Below are 14957 nucleotides of genomic sequence, written 5' to 3'. Positions count from 1 at the left end.
ATTCGAGGTAGTTAATTGAATTTTAGATACTGTTACATGTTCGTTGTACAGCCTTTTTTAATGAACGCATAAATGTATTTTTATGTACTTTGTACTGTATAATAACCATCCGGGCAAAATCACGCAACGTTAGCAAATTCAGCAAATTAAATACGTACCCGCCACATATTATAGCTACAGAATTTTTCTCCCAAGCACCAGAAGTGTAAAGTGGCCGGTAAAAATTATCGACATCAAGTTAAAGCTATGGTACGATTATAGATTCGTCGTATACACATATCTGATTTAATTGGCAAAATTATCGCAAAACGGTTTCACGCTCATGAATCAGGATCATCGAGGAGCTATAAAAATTTTTACGTGAGAATTCGTAATCCACTTTATGTGTGAAATAAAACAGTGCCGAAATAAATTTTGATAAAAACACGCACCGTGAAAAAAAGTAAAGGGCACGTACGGTTCGTGAGATGATTCGAACAGTCGCGCACCTTCGATATGTTTACAACTTCGTATCACCTTTAAAAATGACAGAAAAAACCTGGATCGATATAATTTTAGGAGCATTTAGCACGCGTTATATTTTAAAGATTTGATCGACGCAAAGCCGTTCGGAAATCGCAACTGCTGTAGTGTTTTAAAGTATTTCATGAGGCATCTTCACCCAACAAGCGGTCATTCGCTAATTTTAAAATTTCATTCAAATCGATCAAGTCATTACACAGGAATTCAGTCTGTAAAATTCTTTTCTCAAAACAAACACGGACATGATTTACGAATTATGAATACGCGTAGGTGGAGTAGATTCTTTTCTGAAGAGTCATAAATCCCACTGACAAAATCGTCTCACCAAAAAATAGTCACTTTCATTTCCACCCGAGTATCACCAACAGCCAACGGTCGACGAATTAAAATCAGTTTGAAAAAAATAATGATATTTAAACTTGTTCCCCAAAATTGGAAAGCATTCTCCTACTTTTATCCAAGTGCACAAGGACATTCCAAAGGATTCGTTGAATCGCCGTACGAATCACGTCGAGCCAACTAAATCCGACGGTAGGCAAAAACAGTGCAACTTGCGTTGTTAACAATCATCGATGCACGAAGCCGATCGCAGTCCGGATGCAAAGAAAAGTTGTTTCTAGCCTGGTCTTCGTAACAGCTGTTAGACCGGGCCCGCAAGATAGGAAACGACACTGGTTATATATGCCTACGGGTTTCCTAGCCCGTGGGTTTGGCTCCAAGTCTAACGCATGTTCGGGGTCGTTGACCCCTTGGCCTTTGTTCGTTCGTGGTTGAACCAGGTCCCGTGTAGCCAGTGTTGTGAGTTCGACTCCCGAAACCGCCGCCCGTTCGGTTTGTCCGTCCATCCAACGGCGGGCAGGGCCAAGCCGAACCATGTTGACTTTCTTACCGAGCACCTCCCGTAACTTCGGACCATGCGATGGTGTGCGAGGACTGCCGATTGTTACAACATTCATACGCGCCTTTGCAATCGATTTCGCGCAAACAAGGTCTATGCCACCTGACACGCTCGCGTAGTCGGCGTAATCCCCAAGGGGTCATTCGCTTGGAAATCAAATCCTGATCCTGACCCGTTGCCGTTCATTTCGAGCGATGTTTAGTCACTTCCAATATTTATACACCTGATTTTGCAACAAGTCGTTGGAATTTGACTAAGGCACGCGGTATGATGGAAGTCGATAGAATGTTATCGAAGTGAAACCGTTCGATGTTTACTGCAAAATTTGCAACGATTTTTATGATATCCGACACTTGCTATGCGATTTTTTCCACGCTTTTGTGTGATTTTCAGTGACGCGGAATGATTCTTAATTATTTCAGTTTTTTCATTGATTTCGATAATTCAAGTTCTTTCGATTAACAATTTCATTTCCAACTATTAAATTTATGGTTTTCCTGATGAGATGCCAACTTGGGAAGAATTATAGAATACGCGTGGCGAAAATTTTTTCTAGTTTTTTTCTTGTCGAGTCATCCTGGCTTCATATGCTCTGAAAATTTTACGAACCTTGCACGGTACTTTCTCCTTATCTGCGAAATTTCCGCGTCGGGTTTTACCGTATTTCTCTGTTATAAGAGAACCCAATAAAAATCACTTACGAACCCGTTCACAGATATTCCGAGTTCCATCTGTCGGACAAAGTTAATTCATTCGTTTAATTTCGCTACATTGCACAACGTTATTCAAAAAATTAGCTTCTTTCAAGATGATTTTACAACAATATTTATGAATTCTATAATACAAATCGAGTTTTAATATCTCAGCCGAATCGCAAATACGAGAAGAAATTTGTGGTCGTAGGTATGTCGAGCAAAAGAAAAAGAACCAATTTTCGACGGAGTCGAAATATTGCGTCAGAGCTGAGAATATCGGCGAATGCAGATTAACGGAGCGAAGTTGCCTGCCGGGAATGTAAAGCTTCTACTTCTTATTCGTTACTGACCTGAGTTAAATTTACATAGATATAACATATATGCGGCGGAACTGTAAATACGGATTATTTATACGGCCTGCACGGCTCGTCGACCCGCGATCACTTTTTAATCATATTATTATTATAATACAGTTGTTCTCGAGTCTGGGAGAAAAGTTGGGCCAGGTCGGGCGATTATTTTGCGCGTATCAAATCATTGCTGCTTACGCGCGGTTACGTCGATAATTTAGCGCACTTGCCTAAATATATCCGCATATATATACATCTACGGAGTGATTATCTAACGGCCGAACGGTCGGTCATCTGCTACAATGTAATACGCATTTGGTATAATTCGAGAGCCGTTATTTGTCAGGGTGACCAACCGTCCTAAATTCATATTACAGTTCGCCGCGATGTATGTAACCTCTAAAATTTTTACAGTTGTCGGTGTTGAACACAATTACCAGCGACGATTGTCAAAATTTTTGAGGTTACGTTCACGATGGTTGGTCATCCTCGCGAACGATTGCCTTCGGATTTTAGCGCATGAAAATTACATTGTATCAGATGACAGACCATTAGGCCGTTAGATATTCGCTCTGCCTATCTATATACGTACATGTGATGTAATAAACGTTATTGCATGTACATGCGTGCAGGTTGACACATTCTTTGCGGAGATTTGACGTGCATTTAAGTTCCGTATATCATGTGAAAAAGTTGGAGAGTTATGCTAATCGGCATTTTACGTCCCCATATACATATTTTTCACGAATCTTAGTCAAAAAAGACGTTCGATTATTTGATCAATATAAACGGCGGTACGTGTAGTATCGGATCAGCCAATGTTTCGTTAATTATTTGTTACCGCTATGTATAAGGTACCACAGTTTTTATGTCGCAATAAACTTCCTCAATTTTTATCGACGGACTTGACGAATCTTGAATTTTTACGAATGATAAATCACGTTTATGAGCCGATTTTTCACGCACAGTGAACGCAAGAAAATAAATTTCAAAACCTACCGAATAAGTACCGATAAATACACGAACCCGTCTGATTGATGAATTGAAAAATATTCGGACCGTTTACCTTATAACGAACGTTTATACACTAAAAATGATTTGATCGAAACAATTTCAGTTTTGTCGATTAAAATATTCACATCCACAGCCAACGAGTAATACCACATAAAATAGTCGAATCAAGGCAAAGGTTTCCTTATTTTTATATTAGAGAATTTTCCTTGCTTGCAGAAGGTGAGTAAAATTGATGCAATAATAAAGAGAAAGATTTGTCCGATGTAGCGCCTATCGACCTGCGGCAAAATCAATTTCTTAGCAGGTAAAATAAATGTCGTTTACGTTTCCGTCGTCGCTGTGCATAAGCCGCAGTAACAGCTTTTATACAGAGGAATTTTAAAATCCAGCATTACAGTGCCGTTATATGCGTTATACGGTTATTTATTTATACACGCAAATAATACATTTAGCCGCTCACAATGTGTTTACAACATCTTCTTACATACTAATGTTGTTATTATATCCGATATTCCGCGGGAGAAAATTTTTTGCTGAATAAATTTAGAAAAAAAAAAAAAAACAATCAACATTATAAATTTATATTTTTGAAAAAACTTCTACAGCAACTATCTTTGCAGTTAAAAATCGTGCAATCAGTAGTTTTACATCGTTTTATTGTAGTCATGAAAAAATTACGACCACGATATTGTCTTCCAGAAATTTCAAGTGTGGCGCGAAAAGCAGTATTTAAAATTCATGGTAATCCGACGAATTTCAGGAATCCCTCAAGTTGTAAGCGCAACGATCGCGTCGTCTCGACCAATGCCAATATCATTCGTATCCATAATCGGTGTTACGTTCGGATCGCACGTTGCACAATTACCACTGACATCCCACGATCAGCTGCTTCGAGATTCACGCGAACTATCCGTTGAAAATGGATCGAATCGTCGGTCGACCGAAGCCCGATTATTATACGCATACACCTACCGTGCATACTTAATTGTGAAACCGGAATTTCCTCGCGATGCGGTAGATCGAGAATTCGGGATTGAGAATCGACGACGAAGGAGCGTCACACGAGGATGAAGGAGGAACGCCTCTTCTAACGGTAACGCGTATTTATACGCAGGTATTACACGCGTATACACGCCGTTGCGCGTGTGCACCGATCATATGTGCGGTAATGCCTGCCTCCACACACGTGCAGCGTGTAGGCAATCCGCGTTGAACCTACGACACACGTGCACGCGGTACGAGGGGGGTTTTACACGAGTGCCTACTACACGCCGTTTCCTTACTACACCGTGCACTACAGGCAATGCCATGCCAGTGTGTTACTGACCGCTTGTGACCTTAACTTGCCTCCGCGACCGCAAGGCTAAGAAGAGGTAGGTACTGTTACCACCGGTGTTAAATTCTTAACTTGGATAAAATCCTCACATTTTTGTCACGCTCGTTGCCATTGTGAAATGGACGCGGAACGAGGTTTCTTCGAGATGCGAAATCGATTATGTTGTACAGTTACCCGGTTTGTTGGGAAACTGCGCCAAGTTCGAGGGAAGCGAGTTAAGTGGCGGTCGCGGTTTCGCCCCCTCAATTTTTATGACAACCTTTGAATGGCTGACGATGCAGATTGCACACCTTGGCGTTACCAGGTTCATCTTTGCATTGAGCTTTGAAATTCGAATTATTTACTCTGATCGGTTAAACATGGACTCACTTTACTCGAAACGACTTTTTTCAACATTTTTTACTCGATAGCCGGATAGCTGTAATTTCACACAAATTCCCTACTTTGTGTCCGATTTAGAGTAATTTTTAAATTATAAATCGAAGTGGTTCGAGAAACGAAGTCGGATGCTTTCCATCGATTTCGCTACCGTCCTCTTTGATTGTATTCCTGGCAGATTAGTCCCTCTTTCCTATTGTAAGCTTCCCCTCAACTGACAAAGGCATTGACCCTAAAATTCACCATAATTAACCCGGCAGGTGTCGAAGTGCTTTGGGTAAGTACGGTGGACAAGGTAATTCGGAATGAATTTTATTACGGGTGGTCATAGTTGGCACAGAATTACGCGAGGAAAAAGCAATTTTCATTGCGGGTACTTGGAGTACCGCATACAATGCCTTTTGTACGAATGACGACTGTTTCCATAACACCGCATTGTACATTTAGGTACGGACTATTCGGTTGACACCTGTCGGGTCGAACGGCCCGACACTTTCCGCTTTATACAAAGAATTTCGCTTTGGTACACCGACGATGAGCAATAATTGTCCCGAAAAAAATTATCATCGTCGTACTCACTGTTTTCTTTGCAATATTTTTATCTTACGGAAATTATTAAGAACCGTTACCCGAACCCCGATGTTCACAAATCGTACGCTTGACGAGTCTAGTTTACTTTTCCTAAAAACGAATTGATAAATTATTTATGCAGTCACTGACCTCTGATTGTGCTAGGCATGTTGTCTGAATCGCATATCCTGTTATCCGAAAATGTTTAAGGGTATCCTTCCCTCACTTGGCAACCTTTTACAAATATACAATATGCACACTTCACTGATAAGTTGTCGTCACCAATCGATACTGTAATTAGTATATAGCACGTTGGTAACGAACTCCACCGTTTCGAGTCAGTTACGTATAATATTAACAATAGCAAAAATATGTTTCCGACGCATTTTGATGGAGTGCTTTTGTTTTTTTTTTCCCCCTCGAGTTTAATCAATCTTATCACCGTCGTTAGAGTAATAATAATTATTGTTAACGTTACCACCGATATCCCGTTTTCAATACACTTCTCTCGTTTAGTTCAAGTATTTAAATTGAAAATTATTACTTCACCGGTCATCGATCAACGATATAGCAATCTATGAATTCGGATTAAATTCTTTGTCACAATTTTCAACAAACATCGATGCATTGAAATAAATTGAATAACATCGCGCAGTATCACCGAATAAATGTTTCAATATACGATAATCGAATTCAACACGCGAACAAATTGAAACTGTATTTAACTCCTTTTATCCTTCTCTCGTCTCACAAGTTCCCTCAACGATGTCCCGCGCTTCATCAGCCAGTCAGATTTACCGCGACAACACGTTCAGATTTTAAATATATTATTATTAAGGTTGTTGCCGGATCGCTTTATCAGACGGTGAACATAAGTTTACGCACCGGTATCAACGGTTGCGGATCGTAACACAAAACGACCGATCAACGAAGAGCACGCCGAGAGTCGGTAGGAAACAACTGCAATTCCGCGGATCAGCGTGTACGTATGATACCCGTTGAGTACAGTTCTCGGAATCACCGGCGTCTTCCGCGTGGCCGATTTCGTTGCCGGTTCGCCGCAGGTCGTCGAAGTGTGGGGTACACCACTCCCTCTTAACCAATCAAAGAAGGTATACGAGCGGTACGACTATGATATCTTCTTCTCACCGTAACATCTAACATTCCCGAATCTCGTCTCGTTTACCGTCTTCTTCTATATCAGTGTGTACGTGTACGTGTGTAAGTTTTCTTTCGCACATGCGTGTTTTTGTGAAAATCCTTCCGATTGAAATTCTTTTCTTTTTTTTTTTTCAAATATATTTATATTTTCTCCTTTTATTTTCCCCCCTTTTTCTCTGGTCGGATAAAAAGGAGTAAAATTTGAGGAAGAAAGAAAAAAAAGAAACGTTACAACGAGATAATAACAATAACAACGACGATTGTAATAATAATAATAATAATAATAATAATAATAACGACAACAACAAAAATAATATTAACAATAACAACAATGGTAATAATAATAATAATAATAATAATAATAATAATGATAACAATAATAGTATTAATAATAATAACAACGATAACGACGAAGGGGTTAAAGAGTAAAGAAGAAATAGGAAAATAAAAATTGAATTAAAAAAAAAAAAAAAAAAAAAAAAAAAAAAACGAGAAACAGGGACGGTTGCAGGGGAATCTTTCGAGACCGGGTGATGTTGTAATGTCGTTTTTTTTTTTTTTTAATTTTTTTTTATTTTTTTGTTTTATGAGCGTGATACGAAAACGTGTATATTTATGTATGTATGTATGTTTTTAATATCCAAGGTTCGGTATAACAAAATAATTGAGTGAGTGGTTCGGAGGTGCGGTGGTGGTGGTCGCTGAGTGACTCTGAGAGTGCGGCTATCCAAGAGCCACAGGTGTCCGACGTCTCCCCTCCTCGGTGTTCCTTCCTCCTGTAACTCCCCCCCGCCCCCTTGTCCTCCCCCTACCCGGGGCACCAGCTTCTGCCGCCTGATGGTTACTTGGATTTTGAAACGCTGTGTAGATGGTGTGGCATACCTTGTACATACACTCGCGATTCACCGTCCTTTGTTTATATGCACATACGTGCTTGCGCGTATGTATCATACGGAATATCCGTTATCCAGGATTCACCTGCAGCCGGAGAGTTTCAGGCACGAAGTGGCTTCACGAATCGAGAGTAAATTTATAAACGCTGTTACGTTGTACTTCAACGACGATCCGTTATCGAAAGATTCTGTTGTGTTTAATCATTCTGGGTGTAAATCAATGAAAATTAGACTCTTTGTGTTATCATAGTAACTTTCAAAACATCGAATACCAGGATTTGGTTGAACCACGTCGTATAGCATCTCGGGTTAAGATTTCGTTTGCAAAATTTTCTGAGGCTCGGACACTTACGGTTAGATGTGATTTTTGAATACATGCTAGCGCCGGTCGACTTACAAAATGTTGGTATATTCGAAGCAGATTCTAATAAGCACCAGGCTTCGATATTAGCTACTTTTGCGATCCAAGTTTCGGTTTGTCACATTTCATCGTTGAATTATTACTTTCGTCAATTCTTTCTTATCGGAGCCAATGAATTTCTTCCATACCTATCTTCTGATTTATGTGATTCTTGTTTCGATTATGATATTTTTTCTTTTCGAAGACACAATTTTACATTAGAAGGCAATAGATTGATCGATTTACGAATTCCTGTAATATTTACTGTAATGATTTTGTTTTGAAAATGTAGTCTTGGGTATTTAAATGCGATCCTAACAATAACCGGAATATCACAATTTTCGACGAACATAAAGTACCTAATTGTTAGCGAAATCAATATTTCACATATTTTTATTACTCCCGTACTCATTGTACTAACACGTTTCGATCAAAAACACTGAATTTCTTGTGCTAATTTAGTATACATGAGCATTTCTTGGGACTGAAATCTCTTTTATCATCCACTACTCATTGATATGGAACAATAAAAAAGTAGTCCTATACTTTAATAAAGGTTAGCTCGGTAAGAATTATCTTCAAATATCACTTTTCGGTTAATTTTTAATAATGTAGGAGCAATTTAGGGGTGAAGAATATGTTGAGTCGTAAAAGTATAAAATTCGGATTCATGGATTCGCGATCTTTTTTGCACCGAATGAAAAAAAAAAAAAAACTCACATCCATTCAAGTTGATATTCCAGCGAAATATTTGGAATAAGTCTCTAAGGAAAAAAAAAATTGCCCAACAACGATTCCTTCGCACTATATATTCAGAAGAAAAAATTTGCATATAATGTTTGCCGTATACGTATTGCCTAATACATGATTGCAGGGTTGAATGTACCTACGTAATCCGTACATTGATCTATGAATATTATTATACCGCTCCTCCAGCAAGTCGCATTATAACTGTTATCTGGTTGGCTATTGAAAAGATTCGACGATGTTGGTCGTTCCGCCGTCGCACTAATCGCGCAGAAAATACGCGAATCCTTTCACGCACCATATAATCGATCTCACTGAATTTATGTCTAGTATTTTAGGCCTTTCGGGTAACGGTCTGTGAGCAATAGTTTTGATTACAGGTACTGGCTTACGGAATACCGAATCAAGACTCGACACACGCGTATGCTGAAAAAAAAAGGATAAAAAAAAACCTGCGTCTCCAGGTGTCGGGTATTAAAAGTATTTGGTATACGGCTGTACAGGTTGTGATATAATATCGAAAATCAGGGATCAGGAATCCAAATTTAAAGAAAATTCTGTTTAGTTGAAAATTGATGAAAAAGCATCAACCGCTTTGACTTACTTCAAATACTTCAAATTTTAATCAAACAAACTCATTTACTAGTTTAGCGCAAGTGATTATATATCACACTCGTTATATCGATTAAGTTTCGACTTAAGCGAGTTTGGGAAATTTCAAGAACCTATTGTTCCTGATTTATATGAAATAGCCCTAAATTGATGTAACTTGTTAGTATTGTTCGAATTTGGCTTATATCGCAGTCATTGAATCCGAATTTATCGGTTGTGTGTGGATAACCGTTTTGCCGGTTGGAACACGAAGGAAACCGGTAAACGGTTCGTTGGGCTAGAGCGAGAATGAACCGAAATATTAAAGCGAATGAGAAAAAAAAAATACACACAGGCACCCACACGCGCAAATACGGAAGCGAAATACTACAAGAAGTTGATTCTTACTGGACATGATAACGATATTGAAGTAGATATTAAAAACGCGCACGTCGCGTTGCTAGGCACATAATTAGCAGTTTCGTACAGCAAATAAAACTAGACGGGATAAGATATGAAAATAATTGTGAGTAATTAGTTGATTGCGTTGCTAATTAACATCGTTAGATTGAAATTGCGATTCGCTGTGTTGCGCGAATAAAAACCGTTACTGAGACTATTCCACGGCCAACTTACGGAGCTTGAGTTTTGCAAACTTTGCCGAACAATCGGATGTAGAGCTGCGTTGAGCGAAATTGCGAATCCGGCTGGAAGGTTGCGGTTGGTCCGAAAACGTTTCGAACATTCTTCGAATTCTCAAGAGGATGAACCTCGAATTCCGATTGCAGTAATTTCTTCACTCATGTCAAGACTGTGACTATTCGATTGCAAAACTACGAACTCTTCTCTTATTTGACATGAGTTTTAATATACAGTCGACGGCGTCTCACGTCTCACCCGTAACGGATCTTGCAAAATTATTAAAGAGATGGAAATGTAATTAGTCAATGAAATTATGGGAACAATATTAAAAACCTGTCAAGATACGTTGAATTTATATTTATATACCCAGATGTAATCAATTCTAATTCACGGCAGAGCAAATGTTTGCTAATTGGGTAAAATAAGCTTTTGTAACATTCAATTAATAAAACTTATTGTCATGCCTTGTGCACAAAAATTACACGTGAGGCTGAGACCGTTAAGCTCTCTGATTGGATGTATAAATATACCCTTCAAATTTTTAAATAATCGATAGAGTAGTTTTTTTTTTTAATTCCCAAAAATCGCCTTTTTTTTAGGCTGTCACACTAGGTGTGCCTCTTAAGGCATTCGTCATCATGCAAGCTCGGATTGCCATTCAAACATTGAATAATTTACAATAATTTATTCTAATCAACTCAAGCCCTTCTCACATTTTCACTGCAGTGCCTCATTCATCACTGTGAAAATCTTCTGCGATACCAGTAAAATATTTTCCTCAGAATCATAAGGCAATCTGATCACCTCATCAACTACAAAGAGTAATCGATTACATTTCTTGGTTTTCAATTATAATTGTAATCGCTTTGCCCGTGCTCGCGCATGCGCAATCGGGCGTTGAATCTCGTAAAGCTCACCACTTCCTCTTGCAACCAGTACTATAGGGTATTTTTTTTTTTTTGAAGTATTTTGGTTAGAGTGTTTCAGAAAGTCAAACCGGTCGAGTCACCTTTTAGAAATTTGCTACCAAGTTCCGGTTTCACGAGGCTTCGTTTGAGTCTAAAAACTAATTCGTCGAAGGGCGCGTAAGAAGGAAAAAGAAAATGTTGAAAAAACAACCACCCTACAGTGAATGCAACATCCCAGGCTTGGTAATTGCAAGGCGTGTATCAGACAACTCGATCATCTGTATTTGTATTCGCGTAATATGCGTAACGGTTCGGGTGTCGAAAATGCAATATGGTGGCACGCCCTTAACGCCTGCAGCGATCGCCCGTGATTGGAAATACAGACTCTTTACACAACTCTGCAGTCTGCAGGCCGCGTGGCGCGAACGGCGATAACTCGATAAGCTATTTGTTTCCTGATTGGTATCCCTGCTCCGCACGCAGAGTGTCCATGACTTTGAACAATAGGAATATAATAATAGCAGTGTATATCGAGGAAACGATCATTGAGTCTTTCACCTTCAGTTGACGATGACTCAAGGAAATTGGTTGGCCGAAAATCGACACTTTTTAACTAACAATATCGTTACGAGGTAGTCGTACATCAAGTATTCATCAAATTATTATATTCGTAGGCTGCGAAGATCTTTTAAAAAATGTAAAAATACAAAATACTAAAATTACAAACAAAAGTTTGAATATATCGTTATTTTATTTCAAATCGCGTCGAAATTGTTAAAAATCTAATATATTCGTTCCACTTTACACTGCGACAGCTCATTGTATTCAGGAGATTATTTTCTGCAAAGTTGCTGCAACAAATTTTCTTTTTTCGAGCAGTCAACTAGAATATGTTGTCACTATTTGTCGATCATAATCGACATGGGTGAAAAATAGTAAAATCAAATATTCAGCGATGCGAAGGTATTAAAAAAAAATTGATTCGTTAAATTTGTTGAAAATAGTTTTCTGAATGAAATAAGCTCTTGTATCAAAGTGAAATCGTACGAATCTACTAGAAATGGATTTTTGACAACGATCAGTGTCTTATTCACACTTCCGGGATACTGCAGCCGTTTGTCCGAACGGATCACCGACGCGTTTCGATTAGTTTTATCTATAATTTGCAGAAATATGTCAGCAACAAGTAAGTTAAACAACGATCAGCTCGTGAGATTTAATCACGCCACAAATAAAGTTTCAACATGCTAAATAAAAAACGTGACACTGTTTCAAATAAAAACTCCGTCAATTTATTTCAAATGCAGTGACGTTTTTTTATAAACTCTAATGTCCAATTTTCCATCGAAAAATCAAAGCTGTTTTTTAGAATGCCAAGATCTAAAACACAAAAAATCCAGACGATTTCACTGAAACCCAATTCCCATAAGATTATTGCGGCGTTCTTTTTCAAAAAGTCCTTTTCTTAAGGATGAAAGGCCAATGAAACGTTAGGAAAGCAGAAAAAAAAACAAGCTTGTTTTAAGCTCGACAAAATGGCATTTGTGTGAGCGATGGTAAGAATGAGAAAAACAACATCTGACTGCATCTAATCAAAGTTGAACAATAGAACCTGGGATATTAACAATTTGAAAATAAGTTTTATAATCAGAAAGTTCGACATGAGTGAACTGTGATGTTTTTCATCCGATTTAAATGGTTTTGGGCTTATCTTTTTCGCCATAAAAAGCTATAAAGTTTGCCAGAAACTTTGCAAGATGGGTTTGTGCACGTACGGTGCAACAAATGGTTGTCAAGAGTTGTAAAGGCGCTTTACAACTGTACCGCGATATAAAATTTTCCCGATGTTTTTCTTGTGAGCGAGGAAAATAAGTCCAAAAACACTGATCGCGAGTTTAATCATTTCGAACGTTTTTACTAGAAAATCCTTTCTCGAATTATTGTTACCTGGGTCTTCTTTATTCGAAATTGTACAGACTCATTCCTGTTATATCGTAAGAATATTGTTTCATTCATTACTGAAGATACTTCGAACGGTACCTTCTGAATAACACGTCCAGGTTCAAATTCCTCCGAACGTGTCTTCACTTCGTCATGTCCAAATATCTACCGCCTTCTTTATTCTCTACACGTACTCAAAACACTCGAAAGCTCACATTCACGCCCTCTGTAAGTCGCACGTATTTTTTACTTTCTCATTCTCTCATACCGAAATTCCAGCTGTTACACATACGTGTGTCGTTCATGTGTTTTTTGTATCAGTATTGTCAACTCTTCCAGATCTCGGGATTTACTGATCCGTACGTATCAAACCAGGTGGTTGACTGTTTTAAATACTTTTCACATAGAATTTACGGTGAAATTTCGGCGGGGTCATTTTGACCCCGGTGTGTCACGTAAGAGTTAATTACTCACACTCGACGGTTCGCAAAATTGTATCTCGCGCGTACGAACATTTACACCTAGACCTATACCCATTCTACTACCCACTTACTCATCACACACACACACACACAAAGTAGCGTTCACGTGAGTCTTGTGTAACGTATCGCGGTATAAAAATGAGACATAGCACCTTTTACCCTGTACCGTATACCGTACACCGCGCTACGTGATTTCTTTCCGCTGAATCAAATTTTGAGGAAACGCGACCACCCGCGGCAATGCGATTGGAATCGACTACTTTACGTACTCTACGTGTACGGCTTGGGCACATTAGACGGGATCGTTGCAAACGTCCAGCGGATCGCGTGGGCGCGTGGGCCATATGAAATAATCATGAGTCGCGCATCATCGTTCATCGTGAGCACCATATCAAATAATCATCAGCTGGACCGGCGAGTAACGAGTCGAGCCGGCAAGGCTGTCCTTCAGGAGTCAAGAACCTCTTCGGCCACGCTTCGACGCCGAGTATGTAGTTGAATGAACTATAGCTCATCGTACGCCGGGCTACAACGGTAAAACGAACCGGTGGTTGAGGGTCGATGTAACACTGCCAGCTAGCGGTATATCCCCCTCCATCCGGACCTTTTACCATCACCGACAGCGATGCCTTAACTTGGCTGCGTGCAATAAGCTTCGTGGCGTAACACACTTACTCACATATACGCGTTGCGTTACGTTACGTTATGTTACCTACGTCGATAGATGCGATATTGCGCATACGTCGATACGCCGACAAGCCCATGGAGCGTGTAGAGCGATGCCTGTGTGACGACGATACTCGCGTGCAAGCTCGATTAATAATTTGCATACGCGTCGCAGACTCGCCGCTTAAATGCGTTACGTTTATGCGTAACCGTATTCGGATGTACGAAATAATCGACGCTGCGCGAGTGAAAATTGGCTTCGCTCGGTTCTTATTTTTATTTTTTACCGTATTCACGTTATTACACGGTGCGGTTGATCTGCTAGCGTGATGTGTGCGAAGACTATGACGTATCGTAAATGTCCCCATGACGTCAGAGCCGGCTTTTCGGCGCCATTTTGTTAAAACATGACCCAAGTTTTTAATTCCGATCGAGGAAAATCGTAATCTTTGAGGTCTCAAATACATGAGTAACATGAGTAATGTTACATAAATTAATTGAACGTAATCACTGGTATACCTGTTCCATTGTCTGGTTGTATTAGTTTGATTTTTTACCATCAGATGACGTATTGCAAAACGATTCGCTACGTTTTATATTATTTGTACTAACAGATCGGTGTCCGTTGATTATTTGATAAAACTATCGTATTTTTAAGCTAACGATAGAGTAGTAGCACTCTACCGATAACTAGGTGTCAAATTGCGATGATTGTAGTAAACAATATATGGCAAAACGGCGAAATCCTCAGTTGAATCATTTC

At 39.2% G+C, this 14957-nt stretch overlaps 2 protein-coding genes across 3 annotated transcripts in view; both read right to left on the bottom strand.

Annotated features, from left to right (window-relative positions):
- The window catches only part of LOC124303131 (probable nuclear hormone receptor HR3), a 156223-nt gene extending 149185 nt beyond the window's left edge, over positions 1–7038 (bottom strand). Inside the window, exon 1 of the mRNA XM_046759987.1 lies at positions 5914–7038. Coding sequence (XP_046615943.1) covers positions 5914–5932 — 19 coding nt within the window. The 5' untranslated portion in view covers positions 5933–7038. The remainder of the gene's footprint in view (positions 1–5913) is intronic.
- The window catches only part of LOC124303130 (structural maintenance of chromosomes protein 5), a 151511-nt gene that overhangs the window by 103305 nt on the left and 33249 nt on the right, over positions 1–14957 (bottom strand). Inside the window, exon 14 of one of the 2 annotated variants that reach the window (XM_046759975.1) lies at positions 7749–8023. The exons of the other annotated variant lie outside the window; for it this stretch is intronic. Within the exon in view, the coding sequence (XP_046615931.1) occupies positions 7993–8023 (31 nt within the window). The 3' untranslated portion in view covers positions 7749–7992. Of the gene's footprint in view, positions 1–7748; positions 8024–14957 lie in introns of those variants that run through there. 2 annotated transcript variants of the gene reach the window in all.

Source organism: Neodiprion virginianus, chromosome 4 (genome assembly GCF_021901495.1).
Source record: "Neodiprion virginianus isolate iyNeoVirg1 chromosome 4, iyNeoVirg1.1, whole genome shotgun sequence".
NCBI classification, from domain to species: Eukaryota; Metazoa; Arthropoda; class Insecta; order Hymenoptera; family Diprionidae; genus Neodiprion; species Neodiprion virginianus.
Note: the sequence above shows the minus strand (reverse complement) of the source record. Positions and strands in the feature narration are given on the sequence as shown.